Raw genomic sequence first — 19,439 nt, 5'->3', positions numbered from 1 at the left:
ATCAGAAGGGAACTATACAATAATAACATCAAKAAAGGGAACATCAGAGTTTAAAGTGTAAATGTGCAACAGGTAACAGTCTGAAATGTGCACATGTGCAATAATAATAGAAGATTGTCACATTCAGCTGTTTAAAAGTCTGATGGCACTTGGGGAAAACGAGTTCTTATATCTGGGGGTTCTGCATTCATTTTAGACATGATAAAATGTTCAAAATATTAACTTTATTTGTGCTGAATAGACAGTTGAAAGTGAGTCATTTTTTTAGACTGAAGTGTTGTAAAATCAGACTTTCGTCCCCATATAACGTAAAATATAAAACAAAATTGCGCAATGTGATTTGTAATTTGCAGCTCYGCACCTGTGTTGTGTTGTGTTGTCGTGGGTGTGTCAGCACCGAGTGACGCAACTATTTTTTTGGAACTTGCGTGGGGATGACAGCATCAAGGTGTCTGCGACTTGTGACGAACCTTGAGGGCCTTTACAGGATGTTCTGGTGTCCCATGAACAACGCTGTGATGCGTTCAGTCACTTTGTTTTTGGCACTGCCATGTTCCTGAGGCTGAATCCGCCCGAACACCACCCCTCGCTCCTCGCCCGCAGCGCAACTACAGATGAGTTTGTTGCCTTGAGGCAATTAGAAAGTTGATTAACCRATATCTGTTTATTAGCTGGTGTTTTGAAACCTTGACGTGCTACAACAGTTCAAACCAAATGTCACCAAGTTGCCTGGAAAAAGAACCTGTTTAACCTCACCTCACAGGCTGCCTTTTCTTATCCAGCTTTCACAAACGCTAATATGTGGCTTGATTAGAACAAATTCCTATATTTTAAAGAAGAAAAAGTGTAGATTTATTGGCTAGTCAAAACATCAGCGACATTAAAGACTGCTGTCAAGGCTACGCGGAAATAAATTTACTGAATGTCACCTGAGGACATTGTTMTGAGTTCAAAAGACTCTGCTTGCTCCAAAGCAGTTTGATCCCTCAAGGTTTAGACAGGAGACACACCTAGACCAAAAATAAGAGACCYGCTTCACCACATTTCACACAAACAATAAAAAACCTCTTGGAAACCTGCTGCGAAAAACAGACTTTTACAAAAAATAGGATTCGGTTTCCCATTTATTATATAACTTGTGTCCCACACTGGCACCAACACCAGTTCGACAAGATAAAACAAAWAAAAGGCGATCCATGTTCTATCACACTATGACTAAATAACTGATTCATGGCTGTCTGAAAACACGAATTCACACCTGCATTCCGTCCCAGACAAGATGAAACTGGCAATGCACTTTCTCACACACACCTATAACACACACACACCTATCGTCAGCATCATGGTCATGCGCAGTCTGCAATTCCCTTTTTTTTTTTTGTTTTGCTTTTTGCTGTGTTTTCCCGGTCAATCACACATCCTGCATTCCGGTTCAGTGGGCCAATCTGCGAGGCTCTGCTTTGGAATTTTGTGTGTACTGGCGAAATATAACAGGCGTGTGACGAAACATCAGCTGAAGCGATTCCCATCTATTTCTTTAAAAATCATAAGTAAATTATGCAAAACAAAGATGGAACTTTTGTTTCTCAAGATAATGTTTTTTTTTACATTATGAGTCACTTACTCTGGCACTTTTGCCAGTATTTATCAGATGTTTTCTGGTAAACATTAAAGCTCATAGATTTTTGCCGTGTGTCAATTTAGACTGTTAATACAAGATACTGTATTTTGTGGGATAAACATCTGTCAACTTAATCATGCCACTTGGTTGCAGACTCAAAAGTGTGCATTATAACATAYGTTGTTTGCATGCAGCTCTCTATGAATCTCAGGAAACAAGGAGCAAATCGGAGGTACCAAAGTCTAAGACGAAAAAGACTAAAGTGGGTTTTTACACAGAAAAACCTCAATCTTAATGATTTTATTAACAATAACATTCAACTATATGTATATGGACTTTGACAGGAGAGGTATTCTTACTGTGAAATAGTTTTGGTGTCTATCAATACTTTATGACTGGGGTTATTATTTTTTATTTTATTTTAAAAATAAAATAAACAAAAAAATAAAAAACAAAATTTTGATTATTTTTTTGTAATACAGAAGGATAATGTTCAAGTGAGGCTATGTTATATTTGGGTTTGTCGTTAACACTTGAGTTGCAGGTTTACTTGTGGTTCCTATAGTAGATTGGAGGCGGAGCTTTAAGTTGCAGGTCACTCACCTGACACCCTGTCTGCTTGTAAGATTAGGTTTTAAACTTTCTTTTTCTTTTTTTTAGAAATCCTACAGCTAGACGTGGCATGGGGTTTCTTGAGTTATCCCATAGTTATATATCTATAAACTTATACTGTTGAGGGACAAACTCAATTTTTTTGTGCGTATGCAGTCATTGCAGTTGTTAACTTGTGTTTTTAATGTCATAAAAACTATGTCTGGACCCATTCTTCTGTGTTTGACTGTATTTTTTTTTTGTCCTTTCCTATAAAATCACCAGACGGTTGAGGCAAACGCAGCTCATCCTGAGCCTGGATCTGCAGGCATTATGTAAAAATAATAATAATAATAAAAAATAACTAGATAGTGTTTCCTTTTGCACACAGGATGCCCTTTGAACTTAATGTTTTGATGATTGTATTTCAAAAGAKATAACATTATAGAGACTGATATGTATGCTGGTGTACCTTCACCATGAGTTGGTTCAGGTTTAGCGGCAGCTCTGTGGCAGATCAGGTTACAGCTGGAGTTTTTCAAAGACTATTTTGTGCTGTTAATCCAAATGGATCAGGTCTGAAAGGTAAATGTAACCCGAGAAACGTGGGTCTACTCCCCAGTGGTACGCTTCATGAAGTACATCCGTTTCTAAAAACATGTCTGACCAGCATAGAATCATAAATACTTAACGGGTGTATTTGTTTATTTCAATAAAAAAAAACTAACAAAAAAAAAACAGGCTACGTAATAATGTTTATAGCAGAAACTTATGACCAATGAAACGGAGGCACGCCCCGGTTCGGCTGTAAAACTCGTCTCCTCCTCCTTTCTGGGTTAAAGTCTGTATCAGAACCAGTCCACAGCGGAACTCAAACGGACTGTAWTCCACTTCGAACCGAACACTTTGGAAAATAGTTTCTTTTTTCTCTCTCCCCTCCAGTCCCGATGGCTCGCCTGCTGAAATGCAGCATGCTCCTTCTCCTGACTTTCTTCCTCACGGTGAGTAAATGGTGCGTTTAAGTCCATTTTCGAGCGTCGGGAAGCAGAAGTTTCAACAGGTGTGGCCYCTCTCCGTCTGTCTGGGGAACAGCATGAAGGTCGATGGAAACGCCTTTAGTAACACCATTGTTTGCGCTGTTGTCAGTGTTTGTTTTTTTATTTTATTTATTTATTTATTTAGAATTTCGTCAAGTTAAATTCTCCCAGTTCTCCTTCAGGCTGTAGCTTTTACTCATGAATATTGGATGTGGAAACGTCTCGTTTAATTAAGTCCTGGTGTCTTGTGTCAAACATGTCCCATCCAGTTAATGGAGCCAAAGTTACCAACACGAAGTTTTGAATGTGAAATAATTTTAATAAATAAATGAACTACAATATGACACTGTACTGTAAACATGTTGGATGAATCTGTTTTGACCACAACAGATGTGTATTTTAACACCTGTCAAGATCATACTGCTCCTGATGACAAAAATTAGAAATGATCAATACACTCTAAAAATGAAATGTTGGATTTACTTAACCATGTTACCTGGTTCCACTTAACTGAGTTGAGTAAATTCAAAGCAACATACTCATGTTCTTTGGCTAAAAAAAAACTGGTGTATTGCTTTGAATTTACTCAACTCAGTTAAGTGGAACCAGGTAACATAACATGGTTAAGTAAATCCAACATTTCATTTTTTACAGTGTAGCTGAGGTGAAACTGGAGCACATATGAGTCCTGTGATTTTGTGATTATTACACATGTRTGATAAAATGTTAATTGTCCTCTTTGTTTTTCTTCAGCTTGTTTTTGTGAGGGGAGAGTGGATCGTGGCGCCCAGAAAGCTTGTGGAGAACGTAGATTACACAGGCTACGACTTTATCGCTAGGGTATGTAATTTTTTTGATTTACTTGTCCTTTTTTTAAAAGAGAAAATGAAAAAACTAACTTTTAACAATAAATATGCATAATTTTTTACACACTTCAGTGTCAGGGAAGCAGCATTTTAATCTTYAGGTGTGTGCATGTTGAGTTCACTTTTCAATTGTTCTCATCAACTGGTTGATTCATCAATCAAAACTATTATTTCATAATAAACTTCCATTTAATTAATAAGTCATTTATTCATGATAGAACTGTCTTTGTTCAGACAACGTTAAAAACGAGCCAGATCGTGTGCGATTCAACCAAATACACGTGAATAACATCATAGCGAGTTTCAAAGTGAACTTTTTTTAAAAAGTAGGCTTTTGTTTCATGGTGCCATGTTTGGGTGGGTTTCAAAGAATAATTTTTGACTGGCTAAACGTTTTCTACTGGGTTTTGTTTTTTTTAACTTAACCGGACTGGTTCAGCTCATTTAAATTACTTTTTGAATGAACCAAAACATCCAAATCAAGGTTTATTCAACAAGACAGCTGAAAGTCACTCTGACAAAATATGTGTTCATAAAACAAATTTCACAGAAACTTTTAATTCATATAGTGAAAAGTCAAGCAAACCTGACATGACTTATTAAAAGAAAACATTTACTGAGACAAAATTAGTTTGACTCACCTAAGTAAAATGCGTCAGACTATTTAGTGCTTGAATCAACAATGGAAGGTTGTGTTGACGAAGCCCAGAAATATGAAAGTGCAACAATTTAATTATTTCATCTTTAAAATAAAAATCCTTAAAATAGGGATTTTGTTCCCACATATTTTGTATATTGCTAAAATGTCATTTTCTAGCAGAGGATAAGATAAGATAAGATAAAACTTTATTGATCCCACCCTGGGGAAATTTGCACATTACTGCAGCCCAATACAGGAGAGGGTGAGAAGAATAAAGAAAGATAAATAAAAGAAAACAAACAAAAACAACCCCACAACATACACGTGATATATTGTAATGTACATATACCAAAGCACATATACACATATACATAAACACATATGCATATACATTTATATACATATATATACTGTACTATACGGTGTATATATGTATACGGTGTATACATATACACCGTATAGTACAGCAATCCTGCAAATGAGCTGTTTTGTTATTTTTATTTTGAACTTCTGATTTAAAGGAACTATATTTGCAGCTATTTCAGTAAATTTTGTCTTTGTGTTTCAGATTCGCTCTGATAAGGAGAATTTCACAAAGATAAAGTATGAATTACACGGTCCTGGTGTTGATGAAGATCCTATTGGGAGATTTGCTGTTGACCAAAATACTGGCTATGTGAAAGTCTATCAAATTCTGGATCGAGAAGAAATCTCTACGTACTATGTAAGAGCACTTAAAAACTGCTGTTTATAAAAAATCTGTTAAAGAAAAATGGCATAATCAGTATTTTACTATTTTTATTAATTTTTTTATTGTAGTTAAGTGGTGTGGCAAAATACCCTGATGGGTCTCGTGCTGAAAAGGATGTTGCCCTTACAATTAAAGTTGATGATGTCAATGACAATTCACCAGTCGTTAAAACACAGCAAGTTGGGGAAGTCACTGAGAATTGCAAAGCAGGTGAGTAAGATCTGCAAAATATTTATGATCTCTTAGACATATCAGCACTGTATACTGAATTTAAACAATTATGTTTGGTGTTTATAGGGACTGTTGTCATGAGAGTAATAGCTACTGATGCTGATGATCCTCAAACTCCTAATGCTCAAATCGCATACCGAATTGATGAAAGGAGTGCCGGAGCTGACATGTTTGAAATCAACTCTAAAACCGGAGAGATCAGGGTTAAAAAGAGTAGTATAGACAGGGAGGTAAGTTACTATATATTTCGTATAATACTGTGTATGTACATTCTGGAATATAGTTTGTTTTTAACAATAAATGACATAGGCATATGTTTAATCAGAAGTTTTTAAATAGTAGAAAGCAGTATTCATTTCATTTAATTTCTTACTTTTTTTTCTTTTAGACCAAAGACACATACAGGTTGAATATTATTGCCTCTGACATGAATGGACAAGGAGGAGGAAACTCAGGAAGCGGTGAAGTTGTGATTAAAGTTTTGGACCTAAATGACAATATTCCAAAGCTGGAAAAAGAATCGGTACGTGTGACACCACTAGCACAGCTTGGATTTTTTTTTTAACAGACTGGATTGATGATGTTGCCCAAAAGCAAACACTGATGTTCAATTTCTTCGTAGTACGAGGGGAGCGTGGAAGAGAACACAGTTGGTATGGAAGTGATGAGGATTAAAGCCACGGACATGGATTTAATCAACACAGACAACTGGCTTGCTGTCTATGAGATCGCTTCTGGGAATGAGGGAGGTTATTTCAGCATTACAACTGATGCTGCTACAAACGAGGGGGTCATCACAGTAAACAAGGTAAAAAGTTCTGCCTTTTGTTTATTTACTTTATACAAACATACATTTTATACAATAAACTGGCACAATTCCAATCAGTCATGCTTCATTCTTTAATCTGCAGGCCCTTGACTATGAAGAAATAAAGGCACTAGATTTGGGTGTGAGGGTTCACAACAAGGCAGGCTACGATTTTGGCTCTGGCACCGGGTCAATGACGGGTGCAGGAGCAGGTAAAACGTATCCCGTCAAAATAAATGTACTCAATCAGAAGGAGGGTCCCCGTTTCCAGCCCACTGTAAAAGTGGTGCCCGTCTCTGAGGACAAATCATCATTCTCCGTCAGCAAAGTCATCACTACCTACTCTGCTATTGATAGTGACACACTAAAAACTGCCACCAACGTGAGGTAATGTCCCTCTAGTCATGGTCCTAAATAGTTTTTTTTTAGATAATTTTTTTCAGCATTAGGTTGATTCAATAAGTTTCCATTTTGTGGTTCTAATTTGTATCATTATATTTTTTTTCTACTTGTAGATACGCAAAGTTGCATGATGAAGACAACTGGTTGTCAATTGATGAAAAGACAGCAGAAATCAGGATGAATAAATTACCCGATCGAGAGTCTATATATCTAAAGAATGGAACATACTATGCCGAAATTATATGCATTTCCAATGGTGAGTCCAGTAGGAAATGTCGCTCTCTTTGTATTTCATACAAATGGAACATTCTGCAGATTGCAGATTAACTCTGTTTTAACTGGTTTTCAGATGTTCCCTCGAAAACTGCAACAGGGACCATAGCCATTCAGGTGGAGGACTTCAATGATCACTGCCCAGAAATCACCTCCACAACTCAGACCATGTGCTTCGATGATAGTGTCATTTATGTCACTGCTGTGGATAAAGACGAGTTCCCCAATTCAGCACCGTTTCACTTCAATGTGATTGGAGACGACAATCAGAAATGGATAGTGGAACCTTTAAATGGTAAGTTGAGGATAACAACTGGTTGTTTTAGGTGAGATTTCTTACAGCGTGGTTGTTTTTATAGCTCTTTTCAAATATTGTTTTATTTTCTTAATATTTGGAAAATCCAGAAATTTCAAGACTGATATTGTAAATCTAACACAAGCTCAAGAACATTTTCCCTTCAGAATTGAATGCTGAAAATCAACTAAATTACATATGTGCAGAGTACAAATCTTTTGTGATGTACTTGATGTTCAAATTTGAAGTTTGGTTGTCCTTTTTTTTTGTAGAAACCTCAGTCATTCTGCGAGACCAAGCCCACTTGTGGCCAGGCAAATACAGTGTGAAACTGGAGGTCGCAGACCAGCAGGGAAAGATGTGCGCTGATGACCAAGTAATAGATTTATTGGTGTGCACATGTGAAAAAGACGCTAAAACTTGTGCCGCACGTAGTTCTAGTTCTTCAGCTTTTGGAATCGGCGGCATCTTGCTAATGCTGCTAGGACTGCTGCTTCTACTGTGTAAGTTCAGGTGTTTTTCGTCTTCATTTTGTACACTTTGTTGTTGGGAGTGGGGGCGGCATTACTGGTTGGAAGTTTTCATTAGAGATCTTAATGTTTCTTATAAAGTTACTTAACGAAGCAAGCCATAGCATGCATACAAAGATTTAGAAGAAAGGGTGGGTCTCAGTTTTTGAAACACAACAGCAACAGCATGATTGCACAATAATTTCCTTTTTCTGTAAATAAAAAAGATTTGTTGAAAGAAAAAAAACATTCTAGTCAAAGAAAGCAATTTCTGCTATACTTTTTAAATTATTTTGTTCTGATTGGGTTTTTTTTTAGTGGTTCCCCTTCTTCTGCTGCTCTGCCTGTGTGGAGATGCGGCAAGAGAGTTCAAGGCTTTGCCTTTTGATGCAAAAGAACAACTCATCTCCTATCACACAGAGGGACAAGGAGAAGACAAGGTACTTTTGATTTATTTATTTTCAAATTGAATACATCATTTAAATGTTTGGCTTGCTAGAAAAATCCTTCAACCCTGATTGAAATTCCTTTTTTTAAAAAACAGGAAGTTCCTCTCCTACAAATTCCACTGAATGTTGATGGTGGTATGAGTGGAACAGACATCAAAATGAGTGGGAGAAAGGATTACGTGACAGGTTTGGTTGAAACGGATGCAGCTCTAGGCGGAGGATTAACCATGACAGGACAGGACTCGTACTTGTACAACCGATATGGGTACTCCAGCGGGCAACAGCACATGGGCTTTACAGATGGAGGGATGATGGGAGGACAAGACATCCGTTTCACCAATTACGAATATGGGGCCTTTGATGGATTGGCCCTGCCAGATCACCTTCTGGGGCAGTACTATTCACAAGTGAGTATCCTTACAGTTAAATGAGTTTGTTCAAGAATTACTCCTAACACTGATAAAAGAACCTAAATTAGGCTGATTATATATGAATCTTTTATGTCAGCTAGACAAGTGGACTTTCCATTATATAGTACAGTTTACATTGCAATATCTGCTTTCTTTGTTTTTTTCCCTAGAAATCAGAGGAAGTGTCACAGCAAAATCAACAAAACGAACAATTCCAGGTCTACGGCTATGAGGGTCAAGGGTCGTTGGCAGGTTCTGTAGGTTGCTGCAGCATCCTTGAAAATGAAAATGACCTTGCTTTCCTTGATGACCTGGGGCCAAAATTCTTAACACTGGCTGAGATTTGTCACGGAGGATCTCTGGTGAGCAAGTCGGTGGATGTAGAAGTTTCTCGTCCCCCAGTCAAACCGATGCCTCAGATCAGGCCTTCCGCCTCGACTCATGTCCATACTCACACGGAAACTGTCCGAGACAGGGACCACGCAAACGTCAACACCCATAACACCTCCAAAGTAGCGTCCGGGTCCTCAACGATCATTCAAGAAGAGCGAGTTACCGAGAGAACTCACGGTTCTGCAACTGTTCCCAGTATACAAGTTCAGGAAAATAGGGTCATTCCAAATCAAACACTGCTCATACAGCAGCCCACTATGTACTATGCTGCTACGCCCATGTATGTTGTTGAGTCCAAGCCACAAATGGTGCTTGTTGCAGGTGGAACCCAGCAGGCAGTTGGCCAGGTGAGCCAAGCTGGGTTTAGTCAGGGTATAATGCAGGTTGGTGGCCTCCAAGGTTCTCAGGGCATGGTCCTTGTTGAAGGGCAGGTAGGAATGGGTGGAGTGGCAGGGCAGACAGCACATGGCCTTTCTCAAGGCAAAGTGTCTGAATCTACTCAAGTGTTTGTAGTCCAGAATGGCTCCACTGGAGCAACACACAGTGCAAACTTAGTGCAGGGCATTGGTCAAATGGGGCAGGGGCTTGCTTCAAYGCTGGCATCTTCAGATGCCAGAGGTAAAGGGGTGCAGCAGGTAAAATCTTTTTCAATGAGTTCACGTGGTTCTGCAGGATCAAAGGAGGACGTTGCACAGATAACTGCACCAAAAGTTCAAGGAAACCAGAAGGTGGTAACGCAGCATAAAAAAGTCACAATAACAAAGAAAAATGTTGAGTCTAGCACAAATCTCTAGATGACCCCCTTGTGTAACCTAGTCACTAAGGTTAGATACAATTACAAAGATTTCTATTGAGTAAAATGCACTATAGTACTTGTATTGCTGCAAACCGTTTTAAAATATAACAAAATATGAAGAGTGTAAACAGCTTGACATGAAGCTTTATTTTGTGTTTACTACTAATTTTATGTAGGTCTAAATGAACCCAGTTATTTATTAGTGTTAAGTAAATTTACAAAAGTAAACAATATTTTATAGGCATTATCTGACTTTTATCATTACACCATAGATAATTAACATCCATTTCTGAGTTGAAAAATGACCAGTTTCTACATTTGAGCCATTTTTTTTTTGGTTTAAACTACTATAATTCAAATTAAAAGCTAGGCTAATTTACATTTTTTATTTACATTTCACACAAAATCACATCTCTTGACACACCTCTGCCCTTAGCAACAAAACGATGGAAAGATCTTGGAGACAAAGCAAGCTTCTTGTTCTAGAAACAGTTGTCGGATTAAAGACTTCCTGTTTATTAAACACCAAACCTGCTTAACAAGTTTAAAAGAGAAACCACTGCACAGGTTTAATTTATTCTGGCTCCAGTTTTTCCTTAAACATAACTCTGAATTCACTGTGCCATTTAATTATCACAGACAAGTCATTAAAACATTCACTAAAATAATAGTTTTTGTTATTGTTGTGTTTTTTTTTTCAAATGCAAATTTTTGTACATTAAAAAGTGTTGAATGCCAAATCACAAAAATGTGTTTGTAACAGAATCTAGATTTTTTTTTTGCAAGCCAAGTTTGTGCTAGTGTTGCAGTTTGACTTTTAGTAAATTAGAATGTTTCCGTTTATGTATTTCTGTTAGTTATATCTGTTTAAAACAACATTTAGGTAATATGGGTTGCCTGAGTATGCAATGATGTCCTTGCTAAACACTGAAAGTATTTGTTGGGTGCTTTGGTTTCACACTGCTCTTTTTGTTGTGGAAAAAAAAAACGTTTTTTATCTTTTGTAATTTGCTGGGAAAGAGCAGTGCAGTACTGAGCTTTATGACAAATATGTCATATTTTTCATTCTGATTGGTTTTTAAAGATTGTATGTGTGTATATTCATATATATGTATGTAAATAATGTGTGTCAGAGGCAATGAATGTTTTATAACATAATTGTGATCTCATTTGGGAATTTCACAATTTTGAAGGATTTGGATGGCAAGAGTGTGTTTGTTTAAAGAGTTTTTTTTTCTTATTTCTAATAAAATATTTCTCATTCATATTTGTTCCACCTTGTTGTCTGTGATTTGAAATATGGATTTTAAAAGTATTGTGTGGTGTTCACAGTCGAATGCACCTAACCTTGCTGGCAAAAGTTATGGTGCTAGATACTTGGGTGCAAAAATATTGAAACATCCACTGGGAAAAAGCTTCTCAAAATTTAAAAGTAAGCTCCAAAAACCCCTTTTTTATTTTAGTTCATAAGAAATAAGCTGGTAGAGGTTTAAAACCAAAACAGATTGTGTGCAGCAGACTCCTGGGAGGAAGAGGTTAAAACATCTTTCAGCAAGCATGGGCTCACATTTCAGGTTCATGCAAGCAGACAGTAGAATTCCTGTGCTGTGCGGGATAACGAGTCATATTGTGAAACGTCTCGCTTGAAAAGAATCAGATTTCCCACAAACAAAAAAAAAAATAAAGCAGTTAATGACTGCTTAAGCAGGTAAATAAAGCATTAAAAAACCTCCACTGTCTAACMGTTTTAAATGTAATCTCTGTTTTACACCGCAGCTTTTGCCCACCAGCTTTTGYTTTACTTATCCACCATGAAACAGTTATTGCGACTTTGGACAAGTACCAAACGTAAAAGAAAACAAACGCTAGGATTCATATGTCCCAAAGAAGTAGCAAGCATCAAACAATGCATTTCCGACCTGTCCAGCAAGGAAGGGACTTTAGTGTGTTTAGTAGGTTCCGTCCTGATGCATCTCAGTAATCCAAGTAGAAAAAAMATCCAGAGGACCTACTACTTATTTCTTTTTGATGTTTAGTAGGTTAGTTTGTTCAGTACGTGACTCATACAGGAACATACCAAAATTATGCCTGCAATGACGAGAAGCTACAGACGCAAACTTCCTACAATGTAATTGTATCACATTAAAAAAAGGAGGGGCAAGGACAACTTTTACGTCATAAACATGTACAGCTACAGTTAGGGTTTTGAGGTTAGACACATTGTCACTCTCTGTTTTTATAAACAATTGGAGCAGTGGTTTGCAAACTTTTTAACTTCTGGCCCACAAAATAACAGTTTTTGACCCCAGACAAGGGTGTAACTTTAAGTCTATCATTGGGGTGGGTAATGCTCCAAAATCYTGCATGTCATTTTTAGCAGTAATGCTCAAACGTACATACATGAGATGGTAATTTTTAAAATCAGGTTAGTTACCTAAAGACAACAAGAGAGCCATGCAGTTAAGCAGTCAATTTATATTGTGTTTGAGCAAATGATGTCAATTTATTGGAGGGGGATCACATTATTGTGGAGGTCATAATCCCCCTAACCCCCTGCAAATAATGCATATGACCTCAGATATCATTAGTTTACATACTCGAGAGACCTTTCTAACTTAAAACTACTTTTGTTACTTTATTTTTTTTTTCAAAATATTCCATTATTAACTTATTTGCATTTAAATGTATGTCTGGTAATCAGCTGGGGACACTTTTTTATGCTTCATGACCCACAGAGGGGTCCCGACCCCAATGTTGGAAACACTGATTTAGAGATTTGTCATTTTTGACTGTATGTCTTAAAATAAGATCCATAGTAACACCTGGCTTAGTTTTATAGTTTCAATATTTATTCTTTAATTTTATTCATGTCCAAAACTTCTGAAAACACGATTTGCCTATGCAAGTTTTTGTCCAAAGTAAAATATACTCACATACCAAAAAAAAAAAAAAAAAAACCTGTTCTAACGATTCTTCTGGTGCAAACAAGGGCAGTCTCGTCTCTGTTTTTGTTTTTCCCATAAGTTAGCTCCTCAGGCCATCATTCATCACAAAACACGTGGTTTCCATCAGTTGTCAAACTGGAAAAAAAAAACTTGCTTTCTCAGCCAGGTTTTGGGTGTGACCCGATGCAGAACGTATTTTACTGTTACACTCTTGAAAAAAAAAAAAGTTGCAGCACCCAGTTCTCAGTGATATCTCATTAACTGGTACTGTGCCATGCCCAATTGATTGTAACAGACATTTATCTTTTTTTTTTTTCCACTGGTGGAGCTGGCATCACATTGTGCCCTTATCAGTCATCAGTTTTAAGAGTCTCACTTTACTTTCAGTGCTTGTTCTGCAGAGAATTTACATTTTACCTACATGCACAAACAATGCAATAGATCAAGATGGCACACCAGCTGTCTTCCTTTTAAACCACATACCTCTGCAAGCTCAAACCATACAAGAATGTTTTCTGTTTGGCTATTAATCATCTTGGAGTGATAAAAACTTTAGGGTTATGTTTAGTAATGACAGAGCAACGTCARTTAAAGGAGAAGCCTGAGAACTTGTAGGGCGGCTTTATGGGTAAAATAAAAAAAAAGACTGAAATGTCTGTTGTTGAGCTAAATCTTGGGCAGCTCCTGCTCTTAAGCCTGAAGCATAATGCAAACAGTCTTTAAAAATACTTACAAATACACTCAAAAACAGGAGTCACCAAGAAAACGTGTATTTATCTTTATTTAAGCAGATAAATCCCATTGAGATCACAGATCTCTGTTGCACAGGAGGCCTTTTATGAAGTCAGTGTCTGAGGAAAAATACAACTTCTTCAATGTTTTGTTCTGAAAGTTGCATTTCTTATAAAGCTTCAGCCAATTTTATTTATTAATATTCATCTTGATGCTGTCACACACACAAATGGCATGTGTTAAACTCTTATTTTCACTTTAGCTTAAATCATTTTCTTCAGTTTTAGTTTTAAATCAATTCAATTCAATTCAAAAATACTTTATTGATCCCAGAGGGAAATTAGGTAAAGGTTTTGGTTGTTATTTTTTTTAGCAAATGTTCAAAAAGGTTACAAATGAGAAATAAAGGAAGATATTAGTCATCAAGATTCAAGCCCCACCAGCAGCAATGCATTATTAGAACTAAACATACAGCATTTTATCGTTACCTAATTGCCATTCAGGAAATAACCTGCGGCTCCAGGCAGGTCGCGGTTCCACATTAAATTGTTTATATTTCCTCCAAAAGAAGCTGTCAGAAGAAGTCTAACCTGGCAATTTAAATGTAATAAAACATTACAAAACAATCATTTTGTCGTGTAAAATGATGTAAGGTTATATTGAGTTGGCCTCTTTTCTATGAGTTGTTAAAAGTGTTTTTACACAAATATGTAAAAACAAAAAAGTTCTAAACTTTAATTTTTTTCCCTCTTGTTTCTTTTTACAAACATCATGATTTCATTATAACATCATCATTCCCTTTAAGACGCCCACACATTTACTTGAGTAACAAAATCACTGAACTATGACAAAACAAAGATTAGTCAGTATGTATCAGATAAACTGACAGGAAAGTTATATAAAGCTACAAGAGTTGTGCAAATTTGAAACCAAACTGAATCTGTGAATTGATCAAAACTTACCGACTACTTATAACATTAGACGTTATTCGATAAAAATTTACTTCAACTGTAAAACAAAGACTGTAAAAATACTCTAGGCTATTTAATTTTTTTATAAATAAAAAAACTATATTGTCACAAAGACATTGCCGTTTTATTAAATGATGTCTGATGTTATAAGAGGAGATCCCTTTCAAAACAGACCTAGTAAACTGGACTTCATGCCCAGGCTCAGCCTTTAAATTATTGCAGCTTTTCACACTGCATTGAAAACACAGCTTGGGGTGTGTGGATGGGATTACAATTTTATAGCATTCTTTCAAAACAAAGTAACTTATATTGGGTGTAATTTTACAATCCTGGGCTCAATCAACATAATCTTTTAGGGCCAGTCTATTGTATTAGGGCTTAGCCTGAATAACAGGGAGGGTCAAACGCATTTTCCTCTGTAAGTCTTTCAACAAGTATTGTCAAGTTTTGTTTAAATTCAAACTATATGTTAGGCAATTCAGTGAAGTGCTGCTTTTTGAACACAAATGCCTAAATCAGAGAAAAATTATTACAATTGTGTGGATAATTGTTCACGTTTCTTCGTTTGACGTTACATTCACTTCCAGCTAGCTGAAATAAATCATTTAAACCAATCTAAACCTGATCTGTTGTGCAAATAAATCTATTTAAATCAACTGTTCCTAGTTTTGGGTAATCATAACAAGCAGAAACATGAAGTGAAGCATAGTTTTTAGATTTTATTTGAGATTACAAACCAAAGCTGTGCCATGACGCAAATGCTACAAATAATAAGTAACTGTCTTAAGAGCAACTGTGCACTTTTCCCCCTCTTGTTGCCAACAAAGCATGATTTGGAGAAAAATATATCACAAAAGCAGTTGCATATTTTAGGTTCTAACACCACTTACTAGCTTTGTCACTTTAAGCAATGTCTATGTGCAACTTTTATTATTGGCAAAACAAGAACATTTTATTTCATATCACAATGTGCACACTGCAAAACTTAGTTGATATATTTATTCACAACATGGTCTCGCGGCTTGTTTTTTTGGGAACACGATTAGTTCTCGAGCTAGTTCAAAGTCATGGGAGGGTTTCATAATCAATGGCGAACGTCTTCTTCATCTTCCATTTCATCTTCTTCATATTCGCCGATTTCATCCGCGGTGGCATCCTGATACTGCTGGTACTCGGACACCAGGTCRTTCATGTTGCTCTCAGCCTCGGTGAACTCCATCTCATCCATTCCCTCTCCCGTGTACCAGTGCAGGAAGGCTTTGCGGCGGAACATGGCGGTGAACTGCTCAGAGATCCGCCGGAACAGCTCTTGGATGGCCGTGCTGTTCCCAATGAAGGTGGCGGACATCTTGAGGCCACGCGGTGGGATGTCGCAGACCGCCGTCTTGACGTTGTTGGGGATCCACTCCACGAAGTAGCTGCTGTTCTTGTTCTGGACGCTCAGCATCTGCTCGTCCACCTCCTTCATCGACATGCGGCCGCGGAAGATGGCCGCCACCGTGAGGTAGCGCCCATGGCGGGGGTCGCAGGCGGCCATCATGTTCTTGGCGTCGAACATTTGCTGCGTGAGCTCGGGCACGGAGAGGGCGCGGTACTGCTGGCTGCCCCGGCTGGTGAGAGGCGCGAAGCCGGGCATGAAGAAGTGCAAGCGGGGGAAGGGCACCATGTTGACGGCCAGCTTGCGGAGGTCAGCGTTGAGCTGGCCGGGGAAGCGGAGGCAGGTGGTCACCCCGCTCATGGTGGCTGACACCAGGTGGTTGAGGTCACCGTAGGTGGGCGTGGTGAGCTTCAGCGTGCGGAAGCAGATATCGTACAGGGCCTCGTTGTCAATGCTGAAGGTCTCGTCGGTGTTCTCCACCAGCTGGTGGACAGAAAGGGTGGCGTTGTAAGGCTCCACCACTGTGTCGGAGACTTTCGGAGAGGGCATGACGCTGAAGGTGTTCATGATGCGGTCAGGGTACTCCTCTCGAATCTTGCTGATGAGCAACGTGCCCATCCCTGATCCCGTGCCTCCACCCAGCGAGTGAGTGAGCTGAAAGCCCTGCAGGCAGTCACAGTTCTCCGACTCCTTTCTCACGACATCCAGAACCGAGTCCACCAGCTCTGCTCCTTCGGTGTAGTGACCTTTGGCCCAGTTGTTTCCTGCCCCACTTTGACCTGCAGAATGATTGGATGGTAGAAAACAGTACTCATGTTGGAAAACGTGCAAAAAAATGCTTTCTTTCTAGAAATTTAGCTTGTTATTATTAAAATTTTACACAAACGGTCATGAGAAAACAAGAACCCCAACAAATTTGGGCTACCAGATAACTTCCTTTGTCTTCTTCTAGTTTGTTCACCGTTATCTCAACCAAGACAAGATAAAACCTTTAAAAATACTCAGACTATTCAAGGTTTGGGTCTGGGTTGTTCAAGCCACATATGTTCTGTTTAACCGTTCCTTCGGTTTGTAAAATAATAAGAAGTGGCATTTAACCGAAACAGCAAAGATCAAGTCTTGAGTGGCAGAAAAGAATATTAACTGTCGAGCAAATGAAAGCTGGCACGCAGAAAATCAAACAAAAACTCTGATTTCACCGAAAAAGATATTCAGAAAAGCTTCAGGGGAAAAAAAAAACAACATGTGGTGATTTGTTCCACTGTGAACCTCATCAAGCCGTTTTTTTTTAAAGTATTTTCTGCAATGCTGGTTGAAACMCTGTTGCAACACAGCTGCCTCGCAGCATTTCTCTGACGACCTGTACAATAAGATAATGATCATGGACACACCTTATAAATCCCTGTGCTCTGCCTGATGAGCCTCTGCTGAAAGATTTCTCATGACCCTTATGAACAAAAAAACRTAAAGATCACCGAAACTAGGCTGARGGAYTTTGGRACGGACTTTAAAAGCCGCAAAAATCTTGCAGAAGAAGTGTTTTAAGGTAAGAGTTGGTGAAAGAATARTGGACGAAATTATGTTAGGAAATGCTCTTGACGGATTAAAAGCAGGGGCGTTTGGCAAAAGCAATGTAAGCGTTCTAATCCTTCAGGATGCCCAATGTCTTGCTGTAAGGTTATTTTTTTAATGGGGTATTTATAGATATTCAAGAACTGTGATTGTCATCCTTTTGAAAAAAAAGTTTTTATTAATCTAATTATTCAAAGAACATAAAACCAGATCATCTGTTTTTTGTACTTGTTGAACTTCCATAAACATGCCTCTTCACCTGACTGTCAATAGGGGTGGCATTTGTTTATCTGTTTATTCACCAGCTCTGTCAGAGTGAGAAGCTGCAGAAATGCTCCGCGGGGAATACAGGTGGCGTTATTTAGCTGTCCGTCTCTCTGTGTTCAAACGAAGAACAGATTGACGGGCCCGTGCCGACAGCTGCTGACACAGTGCTGCTTCAGGACGACGGGTGACGATCCGACTCAACGCTCACTCACCAAAGACAAAGTTGTCAGGTCTGAAGAGCTGTCCGAAAGGGCCGGAGCGCACTGAATCCATGGTTCCTGGCTCCAGGTCCACCAGGATGGCACGGGGCACAAATTTACTGCCTTTAAAAAAATGCAAGGATAAGAAGAAAGAATGTAGAAGGATGGTATACGAAATCAGTAAATACATGTACCCAGTATACAGAATGGTTCAGTTTTTCCAATAATGACTTACAATTATGCATTCATAAAGAATTGTGGTTTTTAAAGTCAAAAGCCTGCACAAACCAGTTTTTTGTTTTTCCTTTTAAATCCACCCTCCACCATCTCTGACACTCACCGCTTGCAAGCAGGCTGCTGCAGCATACTGCACTGTTTATTACAGGAGTTTCAATTTGCTGAGCTCAGCAGAGTCTATTCAGACAATGAATCTGCTGTTTTCTCTAACTGTTTTTTTGCAACCAATGCTTAAGTGTTGATATAAAGACGGAAATGCCAAAATTTTTTTTTTATAAGCAGTATTCAAGTGTTGATCAGTCCACATGCAATACTTGGTGGCAGCGTGCTACAGTGAAACTAAAGGGTCAACGAGTCACGTCGGAGACGTAGTCCAGAATACAGCAGGTGTGCAGGTTTTCATTTAAACCAAAGCGATCCAGAACACAGTTTGAACTCAGATTTTTTCCCCCCCCTTCTGACAGCCTCCATCTAAATGTCGGATCACAAAAGTACGGGGCGCTTGAATCCCAATGTGCTTCACATGCAAAGAACAAGAAGATGGGATGCATTCTGAATGGACTTCCACGTGCCGCAGCAGAAATATCAGATACTTGAGGAAAAGGTGCTGGAGGTCAGCTATACAAAGACTGCAGGTACCTGTACTCCCTGCAGAGACAGAGAGAAAGGGCAGGGAGAGACAYAGAGAGACATTTTAGCAAGTTTTTTCTGTCCCACTTTTTATTCTCTGCGGGACATAATGRTGCATTCAGGTGCAGTTTAAGGCCATGCAGTGATATTAAGCAGAAATTAGTGGTAATAAKTGCAAGTGCAAAATGTGAGTCAATGAAAACAATTTTATTATTATTATTTTTACCTGATGCCTCATTGTAGTAGACATTTATCCTCTCCAGCTGCAGATCACTGTCACCTTGGTAACTACCGGTGGGGTCGATGCCATGCTCATCACTTATCACCTCCCAGAACTAAAAAAAGACAAATGCATCCTCGTGACTATGTGTTTTTTATGAGGTAATTTGAAAAACGGACATAACTTGAGTGCATCTGCGTCGGGCTTTTATATAT

General features: G+C 38.4%; 2 protein-coding genes across 2 annotated transcripts in view; one reads left to right on the top strand and one right to left on the bottom strand.

The window, feature by feature from the left end:
• The first annotated feature begins 2,878 nt into the window (after nt 1-2,878).
• On the top strand, nt 2,879-11,337 carry LOC106534046 (desmoglein-2). Its single transcript, XM_014030556.1, has 14 exons — nt 2,879-3,213; nt 4,003-4,089; nt 5,324-5,479; nt 5,575-5,716; nt 5,804-5,967; nt 6,126-6,260; nt 6,360-6,545; nt 6,649-6,932; nt 7,061-7,203; nt 7,297-7,515; nt 7,788-8,018; nt 8,343-8,464; nt 8,569-8,880; nt 9,054-11,337. The coding sequence occupies exons 1-14, from the start codon at nt 3,160-3,162 to the stop codon at nt 10,068-10,070; spliced, it is 3,252 nt and encodes a 1,083-aa protein (XP_013886010.1). The 5' UTR covers nt 2,879-3,159; the 3' UTR covers nt 10,071-11,337.
• Nucleotides 11,338-15,419: 4,082 nt separating this feature from the next.
• LOC106534039 (tubulin beta chain) overlaps nt 15,420-19,439 on the bottom strand; it is a 4,923-nt gene continuing 903 nt past the window's right edge. Inside the window, exons 2-5 of the mRNA XM_014030543.1 lie at nt 19,231-19,339; nt 19,014-19,022; nt 18,150-18,260; nt 15,420-16,877 (exon numbers count right to left, since the gene is read on the bottom strand). Of these exons, the coding sequence (XP_013885997.1) occupies nt 15,805-16,877; nt 18,150-18,260; nt 19,014-19,022; nt 19,231-19,339 (1,302 nt within the window). The 3' untranslated portion in view covers nt 15,420-15,804. The remainder of the gene's footprint in view (nt 16,878-18,149; nt 18,261-19,013; nt 19,023-19,230; nt 19,340-19,439) is intronic.

The sequence above is a fragment of the Austrofundulus limnaeus genome, unplaced genomic scaffold (assembly GCF_001266775.1).
Source record: "Austrofundulus limnaeus strain Quisiro unplaced genomic scaffold, Austrofundulus_limnaeus-1.0 Scaffold6, whole genome shotgun sequence".
Classification (NCBI taxonomy): domain Eukaryota; kingdom Metazoa; phylum Chordata; class Actinopteri; order Cyprinodontiformes; family Rivulidae; genus Austrofundulus; species Austrofundulus limnaeus.
This window is presented reverse-complemented; position numbering and strand designations above follow the sequence as displayed.